General features: G+C 38.5%; 1 protein-coding gene and 1 long non-coding RNA gene across 6 annotated transcripts in view; one reads left to right on the plus strand and one right to left on the minus strand.

Annotated features, from left to right (window-relative positions):
• Grm5 (glutamate metabotropic receptor 5) overlaps positions 1-6,636 on the plus strand; it is a 511,509-nt gene extending 504,873 nt beyond the window's left edge. For 3 of the 4 annotated variants that reach the window (XM_060367492.1, XM_060367491.1, XM_060367493.1), the window contains one exon: positions 1,897-6,636. In XM_060367492.1, the coding sequence (XP_060223475.1) occupies positions 1,897-2,788 (892 nt within the window). In that variant the 3' untranslated portion in view covers positions 2,789-6,636. The remainder of the gene's footprint in view (positions 1-1,896) is intronic. The other variant, XM_060367494.1, reaches the window with a different exon arrangement.
• The window catches only part of LOC132647251 (uncharacterized), a 57,504-nt gene that overhangs the window by 2,145 nt on the left and 40,439 nt on the right, over positions 1-14,920 (minus strand). The window contains exons 1-2 of one of the 2 annotated variants that reach the window (XR_009585610.1): positions 1,874-2,010; positions 1,026-1,116 (exon numbers count right to left, since the gene is read on the minus strand). This is a non-coding gene — a long non-coding RNA (uncharacterized LOC132647251). Of the gene's footprint in view, positions 1-1,025; positions 1,117-1,873; positions 2,011-14,920 lie in introns of those variants that run through there. The other variant, XR_009585611.1, reaches the window with a different exon arrangement.

Here is a 14,920-nt window from a genome sequence, read left to right on the forward strand (position 1 = left end):
TTGCTGTTAAAAGAACTGGGACTAGTTGGCAACCATCCTATCAATCAAACCCCATAAATAACCTGGGCACTGCTGCTGTTGCTGTGCTGCAGAAGTTAATGAACACTTAGGAAGAAGAGAGTCATGCACTATAAACTCCAAGTCAGGTTAATGCAAAATGGAGAAGTAAGTGCTGAAACTATTAGAAGGAAAGTCGGGCATCCAGAAGCGTCCCTTCTGCTACTACAGATGTACAGCTATCTGCAAACTTGGAAATGCCTCATCCTCTCTTGCCAGAAGAGCGTTGGGGTGGGGGACACTTCACATTCTGAATTCTGGAGATTGCACAGCATGTGAGTTCACATGAAGGAGCAGAGAAAGGAAATCTGCAAAGTGCAAAGAGATGATAATTCCGCATTGATCGGAATTAGAATGAGCCAAGAAGAACACCGCTAAGGGAGCTGTGGAAAGGCTGGTCTGTTATCAGGGAAGTTTCTCTGCTCAGGTGCTCTGGCAGGTGCAAGCAGGAAACCTCAAAGTAGATGAATTCAGGCCTCTGCTGAGCAAAATCAGCCACACCCTCCAACAAGGAGGCCACAGGAGCAAGTGGAACCCGAAAGGAAAGCACACCTTTCTGTCAGGGTTGTTCAGCTTATGAAACACATGCTTCAGAGTCATTTTAGTGAGAACGGAGCAAAACAAAATTCTTATAAAACGCATTGATGCTTAGGTCCAGTCCAGAATACTGGAATCTTCTGAGGGCTCATTTGATGTTTGGGCTGGATGAGTCCATAGACAATTAAGTTCACTTACTCCAACCAAGTCTAGTAATAACCACTGCTTGAGAGAAATTTTCACTCTTTAACATATTAGTTATATTGGATTGAAAAATACTGGCTAGACCAAAAGTAACAGACACTCTCTCGTTTTCACCTTATCCTCGTGGGAATTCACGTAAGGATCCCTTCGTGAGCTATCCCTGTGAGGCAGGCAATATCCTCTGGCCACCATAATGTTTAGGATGGAGTGGATAGTCTGGTGGTTACCTGTCATTTCGGCAGAAAGAAGGATGCAGATTCTGAAGTTGAGGCATTATCTCCACCTTCATTAGAGTAGCCTTCGGAGCACAGGGGCTGCCTGGGAGAGGAAAGGGTGAAGAAGGCCTTCAGAACCTCGTTTCCGCCAGGCGAAACTCATCAAGACCCTCATTTTAGATTGCTACACATTGCTGAAGGCAAGGCGCCACAATTTCTCTGGTGGAATATATTATTCAAGTTGCAGGCCTAAAATCAAATTATAGGAAGAACTCCTGTGGTGTAGAAAATTTTAATTAATTAGAAATTTGTGTGTGTTCATGAAGTTCATGTTTTCCAGCAGATAAACCAGACTAAATAAAACTATGTGCAAAGTCAGGCGTCCACACAGCAATCCCTAGGTATCTATGCCCTCCTACAGAATAAAAACCGAGCAGGAGCCGCTGCGGACTACCTGGTAATCCTCACTTTTTGACCTTTCCCTCCCTCCTATAACTGCTGGTGAGTGGAGGTGTTGATTTAATTAGTGTTCCCGTCGGGAGGCTGCTGAACCTAAGAAGCTCCATGCCAGGCTTTTCTACACACAACACGACGGTGCCAACCTCCACATTTGCAGCATAAAACATTGTTGCACCCATGGCGAGGTCTGCAGAACACTGACAAATGATGCGTCATCCTAATATTTGATACCTTTGCTGTAAGAGCACACGCGAGGGCCAGGGAAAGCACCTCTTAACCCAAACACGATCTCTTCCCACACTGTCCTGGTGGTCATCCCTTCAAGGACTATAGCGTGTCCCCATTACCTCCCACCATTGGGGAAGCTACATGGAAGGCTGGTAGGACACATGCTGACTCACCCTTCCCTCTCTTCTCTTCGCAGCTCCAACGGGAAATCCGTGACATGGGCCCAGAATGAGAAGAGCAGCCGGGGGCAGCACCTGTGGCAGCGACTGTCGGTCCACATCAACAAGAAGGAGAACCCCAACCAGACAGCTGTCATCAAACCCTTCCCCAAGAGCACGGAGAGCCGCGGGCCGGGGGCGGGGGCGGGCGGCGGGGGCTCGGGCCCCGGGGCAGGGGGCGCTGGTAACGCAGGATGCGCCGTGGCAGGCGGCCCGGAGCCGCCCGACGCGGGCCCCAAGGCTCTGTACGACGTCGGGGAGGCCGAGGAGCGCTTTCCCGCGACCGCCAGGCCGCGCTCGCCCTCGCCCATCAGCACGCTGAGCCACCTCGCGGGCTCGGCGGGGCGCACAGACGACGACGCGCCGTCGCTGCACTCCGAGACCGCGGCGCGCAGCAGCTCGTCCCAGGGCTCGCTCATGGAGCAGATCAGCAGCGTGGTGACCCGCTTCACCGCCAACATCACCGAGCTCAACTCCATGATGCTGTCCACCTCGGCGGCGCCGGGGCCGGCTGGCGCCCCCATCTGCTCCTCTTACCTGATTCCCAAAGAGATCCAGCTGCCCACGACCATGACGACCTTCGCGGAGATCCAGCCGCTGCCGGCCATCGAGGTGACCGGAGGAGCTCAGCAGGCCGCAGGGGCATCACCTGCCCAGGAGACGCCCGCAGGAGCTGAGGCTGCCCCAGGCAAACCGGACCTGGAGGAGCTGGTGGCCCTCACTCCGCCATCGCCCTTCAGGGACTCGGTGGACTCGGGGAGCACCACCCCAAACTCTCCGGTCTCTGAATCGGCCCTCTGCATCCCATCCTCTCCCAAATATGACACTCTCATCATCAGAGATTACACGCAAAGTTCCTCGTCGTTGTGAGCCACTGGAAACTTCCCCAGGATAGGCGTGAGCAGCAGACCTCGGTGTTCACACGTGGGCGCAGCGACACCCACAGTCACCACAACAGGGAACCTGAGGTGGAAGAGGCCAAGAGCACGCACAGTGGATACACAAGATCAATAGTGCTATTTAACGACAGCCGATGACGACACCTATTACACATCTTCTGGCAGATTATCTTCTAGTGGCCTTAGAAAACATGGGCTTTTAAGAAACACTGCTTCTGTTTGTGGAGTGCTGACCGGGAGAGGCTGAAGCAGTTACAATACCAAGTGCTTTGCTCTGAGGCAGCAGCAGTGTGAAACAACACCCTGAGTGGTGAAAAGTGGAGTTAATAAGCAATTGTAGACAGTATTGTTTGTTTACTTCATTTTCCCAGAAGAGTCTGAGTCAGCAAACATTGAATGTACATTTTCTAAAAAACTCAAAAAATCTGGGACCAAAAAGTCAACCTTTCTGTTTTTTTCCTTCTTTCCCTGGTCCCTCCATGCAGACCTTGAAAAGCTAATGATAGGGCCCAGTTTTTACTGGGCTTGTGAGTCTCCTACGTAACACAAACGGGTAGTGTTGTGCTAGTGTACAGAGTTTCTAGCAAAGACTTTGAAATCGGGCTGTGAAATACTCTTCCAAAAGCCTGCTTCCTGGATTCCGCCTCGTTATTTCGGATTCACTTCCATTAACCGAGAAAACCAGTGCAAGATTTCTGGACTCTTTCACCATGTTGCCAATCAATCCTGGAGTAGCAAAAAAAAATAATAATAATATTTTCTGGAACACTGTTTTGTAATTCCCTCACTGGGGTGCATTGTGTAGCTGGAAATTCTCTTTGTAATAATAATACATGAGCTATAGCCTGGCTCTCTCTCATGATAACACAGGCACTCCTCCTTATAAATGCCCTTGTGTTAGTGTTGCCAGCTGAAATAGTAAGATACGCAATGAGCTTCCTCATTCCTTTCTTTTGAGAACCTGATATACAAAGAGATCCTCTGTTGTTGGTGGCTGTCTTACCCCAAGTCCCACCTCTGGAAGAGTAGTCCATAGACCCCATGAAGATGTTTATAATTAGAGGGATTGTTGTTGAAAATAATAATAATAACAATAACAGGAAAGTTGGCACAGCCGAACATTTGTTAATGCCCTTGAGTAGTGATTTTCTCTTTCCTTGGCTGCTTACATGGGGCAGCTAAGAACTATGACAAATGTAGATGTTTTCAAAGCAATACAGAATACTAAAACAGAGGAACCTTAATATCAACTACACAGTCTTTCTCAGCCATTCCAAGAAAAAGGCAAAGCAAATACTATCCTTTACTTTTTAAAATAGTTATTAACGTGGTTTTGTGCAATTCATACTGTCACTTTTTAAATATTGCAGAAAAGAGTTTTAGAGTTACAATAAAAACATACTCACATTGGTGGGCTCATATAGGTAGAAACTGTAACTCAAGACCTAAATCTACTGTCATCTTTTTATTGGTCCCATTGCAGCAATCCTCAGGTACCAAATGTTCTTGACTTTTAAATAAAGATAGTAATAAAAGGAGGAGGTATCCTGTAAATTTAAAGTTCAGTTGACCCAGCCTTATACTAAAGATAGCCTTATAAGAAAGATTTGCCATGAGAAAGAAGTATATTTTTGGCAGAGAGAAATTTAAATAGAACTTTAAAATTCTTATTTCAGTATCCTTGACAATTTTGTCATTTCTTGGTTGGCTTTGATTTTGGTTGCTATTGGTTTTGGGTTTTTTTATTTTTGCTTGTTTTTGTTTGCCATCTGATTTAAAAACAAATTGAAACTAGATGTCTATTCATTGGCCTAATCTGTCATTCTCCAGTTTTAAGTATTTATGGTTTAAAAACTATTGAAATTGCTTTTCTGACACCTGTTCTTATTTGAAATTTTAAATCAAATCTTTTATTATTAACACATTAAAAGCTAATAATAATTCATAAGATTATTATCTTAAAGTGAATCAAACTTCTTTTTTAATCAAGCTTCTTAAATCAGATTTGAAAATAACATTATCAGAGCAATGTGATCCCAAATAGTAATGAGATTTTTTTCAAACAGAAATCTAGCTAACTTGCATAGCTTCATTAAAAGCAAATGCCTGCCTCTACCTAAAAACCTAAGCAAATATTCTGATATGTCAATGCCCCTTTGTATCCATCAATAAAATAGCGTTTGCCTGGGGTGGGTTAGTGTCTGGTTTCTTAGATGTTAATATCTTTCTAGATATGCTCTGCTTTCTGAGTTGCAAATTTTGTTTCATTGACTCTTACCTTGGTTTTCTGTTTTATTTTCACATGCAATAAGTTTCATTCCTTTGACATTTTCATCAACAATTTTCTTTTATAATTTTCATGACATCTTTTAAAAAAATTACTACATTATCAGGGATTGCACTAAGAATTCTAATTTAATGCAATTCCCCTGTGATAGCAAAGTCAACTGTGACAAAATTATTTATTCAATTAGAAGAAAATAGTTATTTTTCTTATATGTTACCATAACGTTTGCCATTTCATTGAATACATTGTATATTGCAAATACCAATAATACATCTTTGAAATCTTTTACTTTGGAATCACGCTAACTCTCTTTGTTAATTCTAATACCAGGTTCCGAGTAATAAATATAATATAAAAAGAACTAAATATTTATTTTAGGGCTAGAATATAAACTTCCAAATTTATTTGGGTACCTATTCTTACTGAGTTTCCTTGATAACAATCTGTTCCGGGACCCGGTGATAAATCAGTTGGACCCTGCGTAACTAAAAAGAAGAGTGAGAATGCTAAAAAACAGTAAAGTGGCCTGAAGGAGAATTTGGCCTTGGTGGGAAAAAAAAAGAGAAAAAGACCTCGTTTAATTAAGTTTATCACCTAAAAGGTCCACTCACCTTCCTGTTAAAAAGAGTGGAGTGAGCCTGAGAAGATGGTGTTTGACTGGGGCTAGCCATAGGGAAGAGGAAGGAGATCAGGAGAGGAAACTCGTAAGAAAATTGACAGACTCAAAGGAGAAGGACAAGGCAAATCTCCACATGTGCTAATCTCTGAACGTAATAGTCTTTTTCAAATGACTGACTTACCAGCAAGTAATCAGAAAGACTCGGAGCTATTTATGACTGTAAATGCATTGTATAATGGCTCTGCTGCAGTCTGTGACTTCCAAACCAGGAATAAAACACTCTTTTTAATAAAATAGAAAAAAAAAAGAAGAAAAAAAAAATCCTGTGCTAGTCTCCCAGCAAAGTGTACGTGGTCTGGAGACTTCAAAGTTTTTATATGAGTTCACATTTAGCAGCAGCTTATTAATAACCCTCAAGCTGTCAGAATCTCTATAGTTACCATTTACAATTTTATACTGTGAAAAATATAGATCAGTGAAAATATAAAGATATCTCAGAAGTTACTTTGAAGAGGGTCTGAGGCCTGGGAGAATTTCTAATGTTTATTGAAGAATGGGGCATGTATAAAAAAGTTGGCTGGATTTCACTGATCTTCCCAATGTGAACAAATATACTATGTATATTGTGTGTCTTTCTAGAATTCAATGGCAGCTGCTGGTGATGTTGTAATTAGAAATCTATATAGAATATAGATGTTTAGAGAGATGGTGCCAATACTAAAATATTTGTGTGGGCTACAAGTGCTTGTACTTAATTTTTTCTGCACTCAGAACTGATTTGGTTTTAAAACTGTGTGCACAATCTGTTCTTTTTCTGTTGTTGCAGCTTGTACTATTAAAACAATAGAGAATGTTAAATTATTTTGATGTGAATTGCAAATGATTTTTTTCATAAATTTTAACATTTTTATCAGCATTGTTTCGCTTTGTACTTGTATAAATGTGTTTTATTTTAGCATTTTAAAATATACTTGCCTGCTTCTCAGTTGTCTAAATCACATTATAGTTGGTGTTTGTGAAGCCAGTTACTTTTTGGAAACTATTAAAAAAGAAACTATGATATGACTTCAAGATTATTCCCCTCAAATGCTTAAAATGTTGTTCTAAAGGTATTTCCTGAGAATAGCACACACGTTTGAGTTATGATCACTGGATAATAAATTAAAGCAAAGCAACCACAAACCAAACATAGATTCTGTCCCTTAAAAGATATACATATTTACTTTAAGAAAATAAGACAGGGACCACTGAATTTTATTTTTTTTAATTTTTATTTATTTACATTTTTTAGCTAGGCATACAAAATACAGGAGTATTTTTGAACTTATCTGTCTGGATGCTGTTAATATTACACATACGAAATTGACAAGGTGTGTGTGTGTGTGAAACAGTTGTAGACACATTTACATGTTTACTTGAGTGTCCGTTTATACATATCTTTGTAATTTTGTAATTTTGTTTGTAAGGGTGGGTCGCTGCACATAATATCTACATACCTTTCCAAGAAAAACATTGTCAAATCTCCTTTTAATTTTGACTCCTAACACTTATATTTTGAAGACTAATAAGTGAAAATGTCAAAGTAGAACACATATTTGACTTGATTTACAAAAGAAAAAAAAAAGAAAACAAGGTACAGCTTAAAAATATATCCTCTCTGAGTTTACAATCTTTGGCATTTATACTCAAACATAATCTATAAAAGAGATATAAATGCAAGTACTTATTATACAGAATATACTTAATCTTCAACAAGGTAGCCAATTTTCTACAATATCACTATTTGCCCTTTGTAATGTTTTATTCTTCAGCAAGTCATTCATACGAAAGTGACCTAAAAGTGAGATGCCTGAAAAAAAAAAAAAAAGATAGAGAAAAAATTATCTTCCAAAATGTAAGAGAGACTTGCTTCAACAGAATCATAGAAAACCACTCAAATCCAGTTAAAGGAAAAAGAATAGCAGGGACACACAGAAAGATTTATCACCTTAACAACATCATATTTAGATTGGCTAGTCTAACTTTTTTACAGCTCAATTCTTCTTTTTTTTTTTTTCTTGAAAAGGCAAAAGAGAGGGATAATGTAATGTTCCTTTCATTTCTTGCACTCTTGGTCCATGGATGAGTGTTTGATATATAGAAGCTGTTATTTATGGAATTAGTATCAATATATTTAGCACACAGTTAATACTCCACAGACAATTTAAATCTGTGATGCTCAGTCTTATGTAGAAATACAAGTTGTTTTTAAGGTTAAAGCATAGCCAAGAAGACCTACTAAATGAGCTAACATGAAACTCTGAACTCATCTTTGAGGAAAGTTGGTAATTTGGTATTGAGTGCCACAAAAAAAAAATGTTTTTGTTAACTTCTACTTAATATTTCTATGCTTTGCTTGAATGGTCAGTTTTAGGGGAAAAAAAAAACAATCTCAAAGCATTTACTTTTTGGTTGCTGGAGAAATGGTTAATATAAACTGTTAACAAAGCTATCTCCTCAAACATAAACATAGTATTTTTTATTGCTTACAAGACATTGTATTTCTTACAATTATTGTTAGTCCATAAACTCCAGAAAAGTGAAATTAGCTTCTCCAGTTATCACTACATTCCTAGATAGCAGTGATACATGAGCCAGGCGCGGTGGTTCATGCCTGTAATTCCAGGACTTGTGAAGGCAGAGGCAGGAGGATCTCTGTAAGTTTGAGGCTAGGCTGGTCTGCAGAGCAAGTCCAGGATAGCCAAGGCCACACAAAGAAACCCTGTCTTGAAAAATCAATCCAGAAAAAGAAGAAGAAAAGGAGGAGGAAGAGAGGAAAGAAGAGGAGGAGGAGGAGGAGGAGGAGGAAGAAAACTAAACTTTCACATAGTTAAGTATTTTTACTCCAAGACAAATGCATTTGTTTTAATCATGGCATGTGTCTTTTTGAGTGACAGACAACTTATAATCAATCTAGTTATTTCATGCATATACAGAAGGAGCACATCTGGCTTATTTAATTTATATTCTTATTCATTGACATTAAGAAGTAAACTTTACATATTGTTGTAATAAGATAGATGTTATATTATAAATTATACAAAGGATATGCCTTTAAAAGTACACATTTGATTATCCTTTCTGAGCTATTAACCTGCCACAGGCAATTCATAAAATGTTTCTACAGCTTAAAAGCTTCAAAAGCAGAATAATTCCAAATAATTTACTATATTCACCTCATAATGTATCAATCCTTCATATGCAAATATGCACTTTTTAAATTAAATTAGTCACTAGAGAACACATGATCCTAGAATTTACTTTGAAAATGCTACAATAGAAAACTACAAATTTGTACAATTAGTATTCAAAACCACTTGCTTTCTGATTCCATGAGGATCATCTAAGACATTTAGAGTGAAGACTGAAGTGGTAGAGCCTCTTCTCCAGTAGGCACCATCCTGAACAGCAGGAAGTGATGCTCAGTGCTGCTATTCACTGACATCCTCTTTCAAGTAGTGAAGGTCTCTAAAATCTTAAATCCCATCATGATCCACGTACATCACCCCACTACCAAAGAGCCTTGAATCCATCTAAGTGTATATAGAGAAATCTCTTACTTTAGAAGATAAGTGTACAATCTAGTACCTCAGGAAAAGCCAGAAACAAAATTTGTGGCCACCCTTGCTAGTTCTGGCTCACCAGAATGAGAGAACTTAGCGCAAATACCTATTAATTTAATTCTTGAAGAAATGAATTTAATTCCTAAAGAATAGGAAGGAGGCTGAGATAAAACTCTGAAGTGATTAAATGGGAATGAGTACCTTAAAGAAAGTGTTGATGGTGACAAGGCCAACAAGCAGATTGTGAAACCCAAAAGGAAGAATAATGTAATTGTATCAGTGGGTAATGTTGCAAGCAAGCGAAGTATTATCAGCCAACAGAATCCTGATACATAAAAAGCAGTGACAGAAGCAAATACTAAATAAACAAAGGTGGATATAGGATATTAACTTTTAACAAGAAATAATTCAAGCATAAAGACATTAAAACAGTCAAAATGTATGTCTTCATGGGTAAAATACTTAGATGACGAAGCAAATATTAAACAGTATGTGATTATCACTAATGTTTCAGAATTTACAAAACAAACAAAAGAGAAAAAACAATTAGACAATTACAATCTTTAAATTACCTTATTAGAAATGTATTTAAAAGTGTGCATGGAATCTTATGTAAGACGTGGGAAATAGTAAGATCTGGAGAGGACAGGAACCCCACTAGGAAAGCAACAGAACCAGAAAATTTGAACACAGGGGTCGTTCCAGAGACTCATACTCCAACCAAGTGCCATGCATGGAGATAACCTAAAACCCCTGCACAGATGTAGCCCATGGCAGTTTAGTGTCCAAGTGGGTTACATAGTAATGTGAAGAGGGACTGCCTCTGACATAATCTGATTGGCCTGCTCTTTGATCACCCCACCCTGATAGACTAAGATCAGAAGGAAGGAGAGGAGAACCTCCCCTATCAGTGGACTTGGGGAGGGCTATGGGTGAAGAAGAGGGAGGGAGGGTGGGATTGGGAGGGGAGAAGGGAGGAGCTTATGAGGGGATACAAAGTTAATAAAGTGTAATTAATAAAAAATAAATAAAAAAGAAACACAAAAAAAGCCAAAAGAATAAATGAAATAAAAATGTGAAAAATTAAGAAACCAAAGCAGCAAGACTAACCAAAGATGCTTAATTGAAGACTCATGTTACTCTCAAAAATGGAGGATGAAAGAAACAAAGAAGAAATATATTCAAGACAAACACATGCACTTGGAAATTTCTAACTTAAATTACAACCTACTTATAAATGAAAACTACCAGGCTGATCATGGTAGCACACACCTGTAGTCCCATTACTGTGGAGCCCTAAAGTATGAAGAACTGAAGGTTGAGGCGAACTTAGGTTACTTAGTAAAAACCTATCTCAAAAATAAAAGCTAAATAAATAAAAACCTTCCATGAGGGCCTTGCATATTGTCAAATGCAAGAACATTCTAAAGAATGTGAGATGCATATATATATATATATATATATATATATATATATATATATATATGTGTGTGTGTGTGTGTGTGTGTGATGTATATATATATATGTGAGATATATATGTGTGTGTGTGTGTGTTTTCAAAAGTCAATTATTTAATTGAAGATGATGAATGATAAGCATACAATACAATAATTGTTGATTAAATAAAAATAATAAAACAAAACAAAATGCAAAAAAAAAAATTTAAAGGTATCATTAACCCTAGTCCTTTCATTTATAGACAAAATACCTGCCCCTCCAAGACTTTCTGTCTCTGCCTTCTTTTATAAGATTCCCTGTACTCTTCCCAAAGTTTGGCTATGAGTCTCAGCATCTGCTTCAATACTCCAATCAGTAGAGTCAAAGGCCCTCTGTGGTAGACTCCTGTCATGTTCCCTGTCAACTCCTGCTTCTGATGTCTACCTTGTTTGCCCTCTGAATGAGGATAAAGGATCTTCCCTAGGATCCTACTTCATGTTTAGCTTTTTTAGGAGTATAGATTTTAGCATGTTTATCCTGTTATAAAAGAAGGGGGAGAAAGAAAGACCTGGAGGGGACAGGAGCTCCACAAAGAAACCAAGTGAGCCAAAAAATCTGGGCCCAGAGGCCCTTGCACAAACCAATAATGCAACCAAGGACCATGCATGGAGAGGACCTAAAACTCCTGCTTAGATGTAGCCCATAGACTCAGTCTCCAAGTGGGTTCTCTAGTAAGGGGAGCAGGGGCTGTCTCTGCCATGAACTCACTGGCCGCTCTTTGATCACCTCCCCCTGGTGGGGAGGGGGTTAGGAGGGTAGGAAGGGTGCAGCCTTGTCAGGCCACAGAAGAAGACAATGCAGCCATTCCTAATGAGACCTGATTGGTTAAGGTCAGGTAGAAGGGGAGGAAGACCTCCCCTATCAGTGGACTAGGACAGGAGCATAGGGGAAGATGAGGGAGAGAGAATGGGATTGGGAGGAAACAAGGAAGGGGACCACAGCTGGGATACAAAGTGAATAAATTGAAATAATTAATAAATGAATGAATGAATGAATGAAGACAAAATATATTGAAAAATATTTCTTGAGTGTAATGAAGTAAAAGAATCAATCCACAAACTGGTAATGAGCAGAGAATAGCAGAAGGAGAAGAGGAAGAGGAAACTAACAGGTAAAATTTTATGTTAATGAATTTTAAAATACAGATGAAGTGAACAGTACTTAAGAAAAACACAGATTACGAAAATCAGAAAAAAGAAACAAAACATATAACAACAATAGTAGAATTTTACAAAAGGTAACTTTCTTTAAAAAACAAAATCATAGGGCTGGAGAGATGGCTCAGAGGCTAAGAGCACTGGCTGTTCTTCCAGAGGTCCTGAGTTCAATTCCCAACAACCACATGATGGCTCACAACCATCTATAATGAGATCTAGTGCCCTCCTCTAGGCAGGCAGACATACATGCAGGCAGAATACTGTATAAATATTAAATAAATAAATCTTAAAAAACAAACAAACACAACCAGAAGGCATAACAGTAAAATTTAGCATGACATAGAAATACAGAATGTGGGAAAACATGGAGCTATCTACTACATTTTCCTGAGGCTTTCATAACTTTGCTATAAAAATAAAACAAAGATAAAAAGAGAAGAAAATTCTAACATAGTCTCATAAACATAGATTTATTTTTAAATTACAACCATTAATGTATCAAATTATAGAATGTTGAACCAGATTTATTATAAAATACGTGCAAATAAATAAATACATCATATTCAAAAATTAACTAACAGCTTTCTGTACAACTCAATGAACTTCTATTATAGTTACAATAGGCGTTCAGAACAAAAGTTGTGGGGCTTTACATCAAATTTTACACTTTCAGCATCAAATATGCTTTATGTACTTACCCATCACCAAGGCCAAAATATCCATGACAGAATTAGAATTATAAAAACAACTTGCTTTATATCTTATTCATAACTCATGCTTATAACGTACTGTCAGTCTTTCAAATCGTGAAATTAAATAAACAACTAATACTTCACAAAGTGGCGTAGTTTATCCTAGGAGTTTAAATGCTCATTATTAGGAAATCTATCAACGTATACATCATTGTCATGTTAAAGGAAAACATGATTAATGTAAGACAATATTAGGATGTTATAAAGATATCCGAACACTCCAATTATTGCAAAGAACAACATATTAGAATTCCATCATCTCAGGAGTGTAAGGGGAACAGTGTGTATTTACAGTCTGTAACTTTCACAATGGTGAAGAGTTAAGTGACTATGACTTTGGGGAAATGACATTATTCTGATTACTTACATCTGCAATTTTCTGAGCAAACCAAGACTTGAGCCCACTTTAAGATGGGAGTATTTAATACGGTGTTTAGCCCTCTAAGTAAGACTCTAGCAAATAAAAGTGAAATAAATAAGATACTTCATTACAGCAAACCCACCTGCAGATTCATATAAAATTTAGCACAGCCGAGAAATAAAACATTAAACGTAACAACGTACAAAAAGAAAAAGAAAAGCCATGTGACTTTGAACAATCAGTTTTGTACTTGGTACTATTATAAAACCTGCTCACAAACCCAGAGACAAAGATTTGATAACTTTAAAGCTGTGAAACATAAAAAGAGTGCTCTTTATTCAAAGCTTCCAGTCCAATGATTGCATTACATATAACTGAGCTATTGGCCAAAAGGACTCCATGGGAATCCCCAACAACCCAGGCTGGTAACCACAGGCTGCTCTCAACAAACTGACAACAAGGCCCCATTGCTGGAAACAAAACCTGCTCAATTCATTGAACATCCGATTCCTACATAAAGCTTTCACTCCTGAATTATAGAAGCATTGATACAGGAAGGTACTCAACAGCCTACCAAAGAAGAAACAAACACCAAGCCAACTCCAATCCTTTTGATGTACAACACTGTCCTGCCTGCAAAATGTGGTAGGGTAATGTGGCACAAATCATGTTTAAGTAACGAACCCGTATCCAATTTGTCTTAAGGACCCCTCCACTATATGGAACCTATACCTGACCCTGACACTTACGTGACTTAGGTTAGGCAACCACAATTCTGAGACTATTAGCCCAGAGAGTTCCAGGGTAAAACCAAGTACTACTGTTCTATTTTTTTTTCTTAATGTAGCAATAAAATAACTCCCAATAACATTCTGCTATATCGTAGTCATCATCTGAGAAGCTTATTCTTGCAGCAGATGGGAACAAATACAGAGACCCACATCCAAATGTTACACAAAGAATGAGAGACTGTGGACACTCAGCTCTAAATGAGATACCTCCATCAAACTTGTCCACTCAGGGGTCAAGAAACCCTGATGAAAGTGGACGCAGACAGAGTGTAAGAGCCAGAGGGGATGGAGCATACTAAGGATACAAAGCCCTCATGAGCAACATGAGCAAAGCTCATACAAACTCACAGATACTGAAGCAGCATGCACAGGGCTTTCATGGAACTGTACCAGGTCCTCCAAAAATATATTATGGCTTCTAGTGTAGTGTGTTTATGGGATTCCTGAATGCAGAAAAGTATGTCTCTGTTTCTTGTGCCTTCTCTTGAGTTCTTTTCCTTTTGTTTTTTATTTGTTGTTGTTAGTTTTGTTTTTATGATATCATATTATCATATTATATTAGTTATATTGTAATCCCTTAGGAGCCTGTTTGTTTTCTAATGAAAGACACAAAGAGATGGAGCAAGATAAGAGTAGGTTGGAGAGGAATTCTGAGAAGTAGAGGGAGGCAAAACCTAATTAGAATGTATTATGTGAGAAAAAAATCCATTTTCAATAAATGGGAAAAAAGAATATCCTTCATTTAAAGAAAAAAAAGGAAGAAGTATTACTGAGGACAATGTTTTCATAATACTGTCCAGAAAGATTTCTAAACAGCAAAATTTCAAAAGATTATTAGGAGCAGACTGAATAGATAGAAGTGGAGGGAAGTGTTTAAGGACAAGAAACTATACTGCATGGTCACAAGAAAGACTACAGAATGTTCCAAAAAGTACCATCTGTTAAAATCTATTAGAGCTTCTAGTGATAATTTAGTGAGATGATTAACAATAGTACTTAGGAAGTGCTTGCAAGGAGAGTAGACATCGCCTGTGACA

Source organism: Meriones unguiculatus, chromosome 14 (genome assembly GCF_030254825.1).
Source record: "Meriones unguiculatus strain TT.TT164.6M chromosome 14, Bangor_MerUng_6.1, whole genome shotgun sequence".
NCBI classification, from domain to species: domain Eukaryota; kingdom Metazoa; phylum Chordata; class Mammalia; order Rodentia; family Muridae; genus Meriones; species Meriones unguiculatus.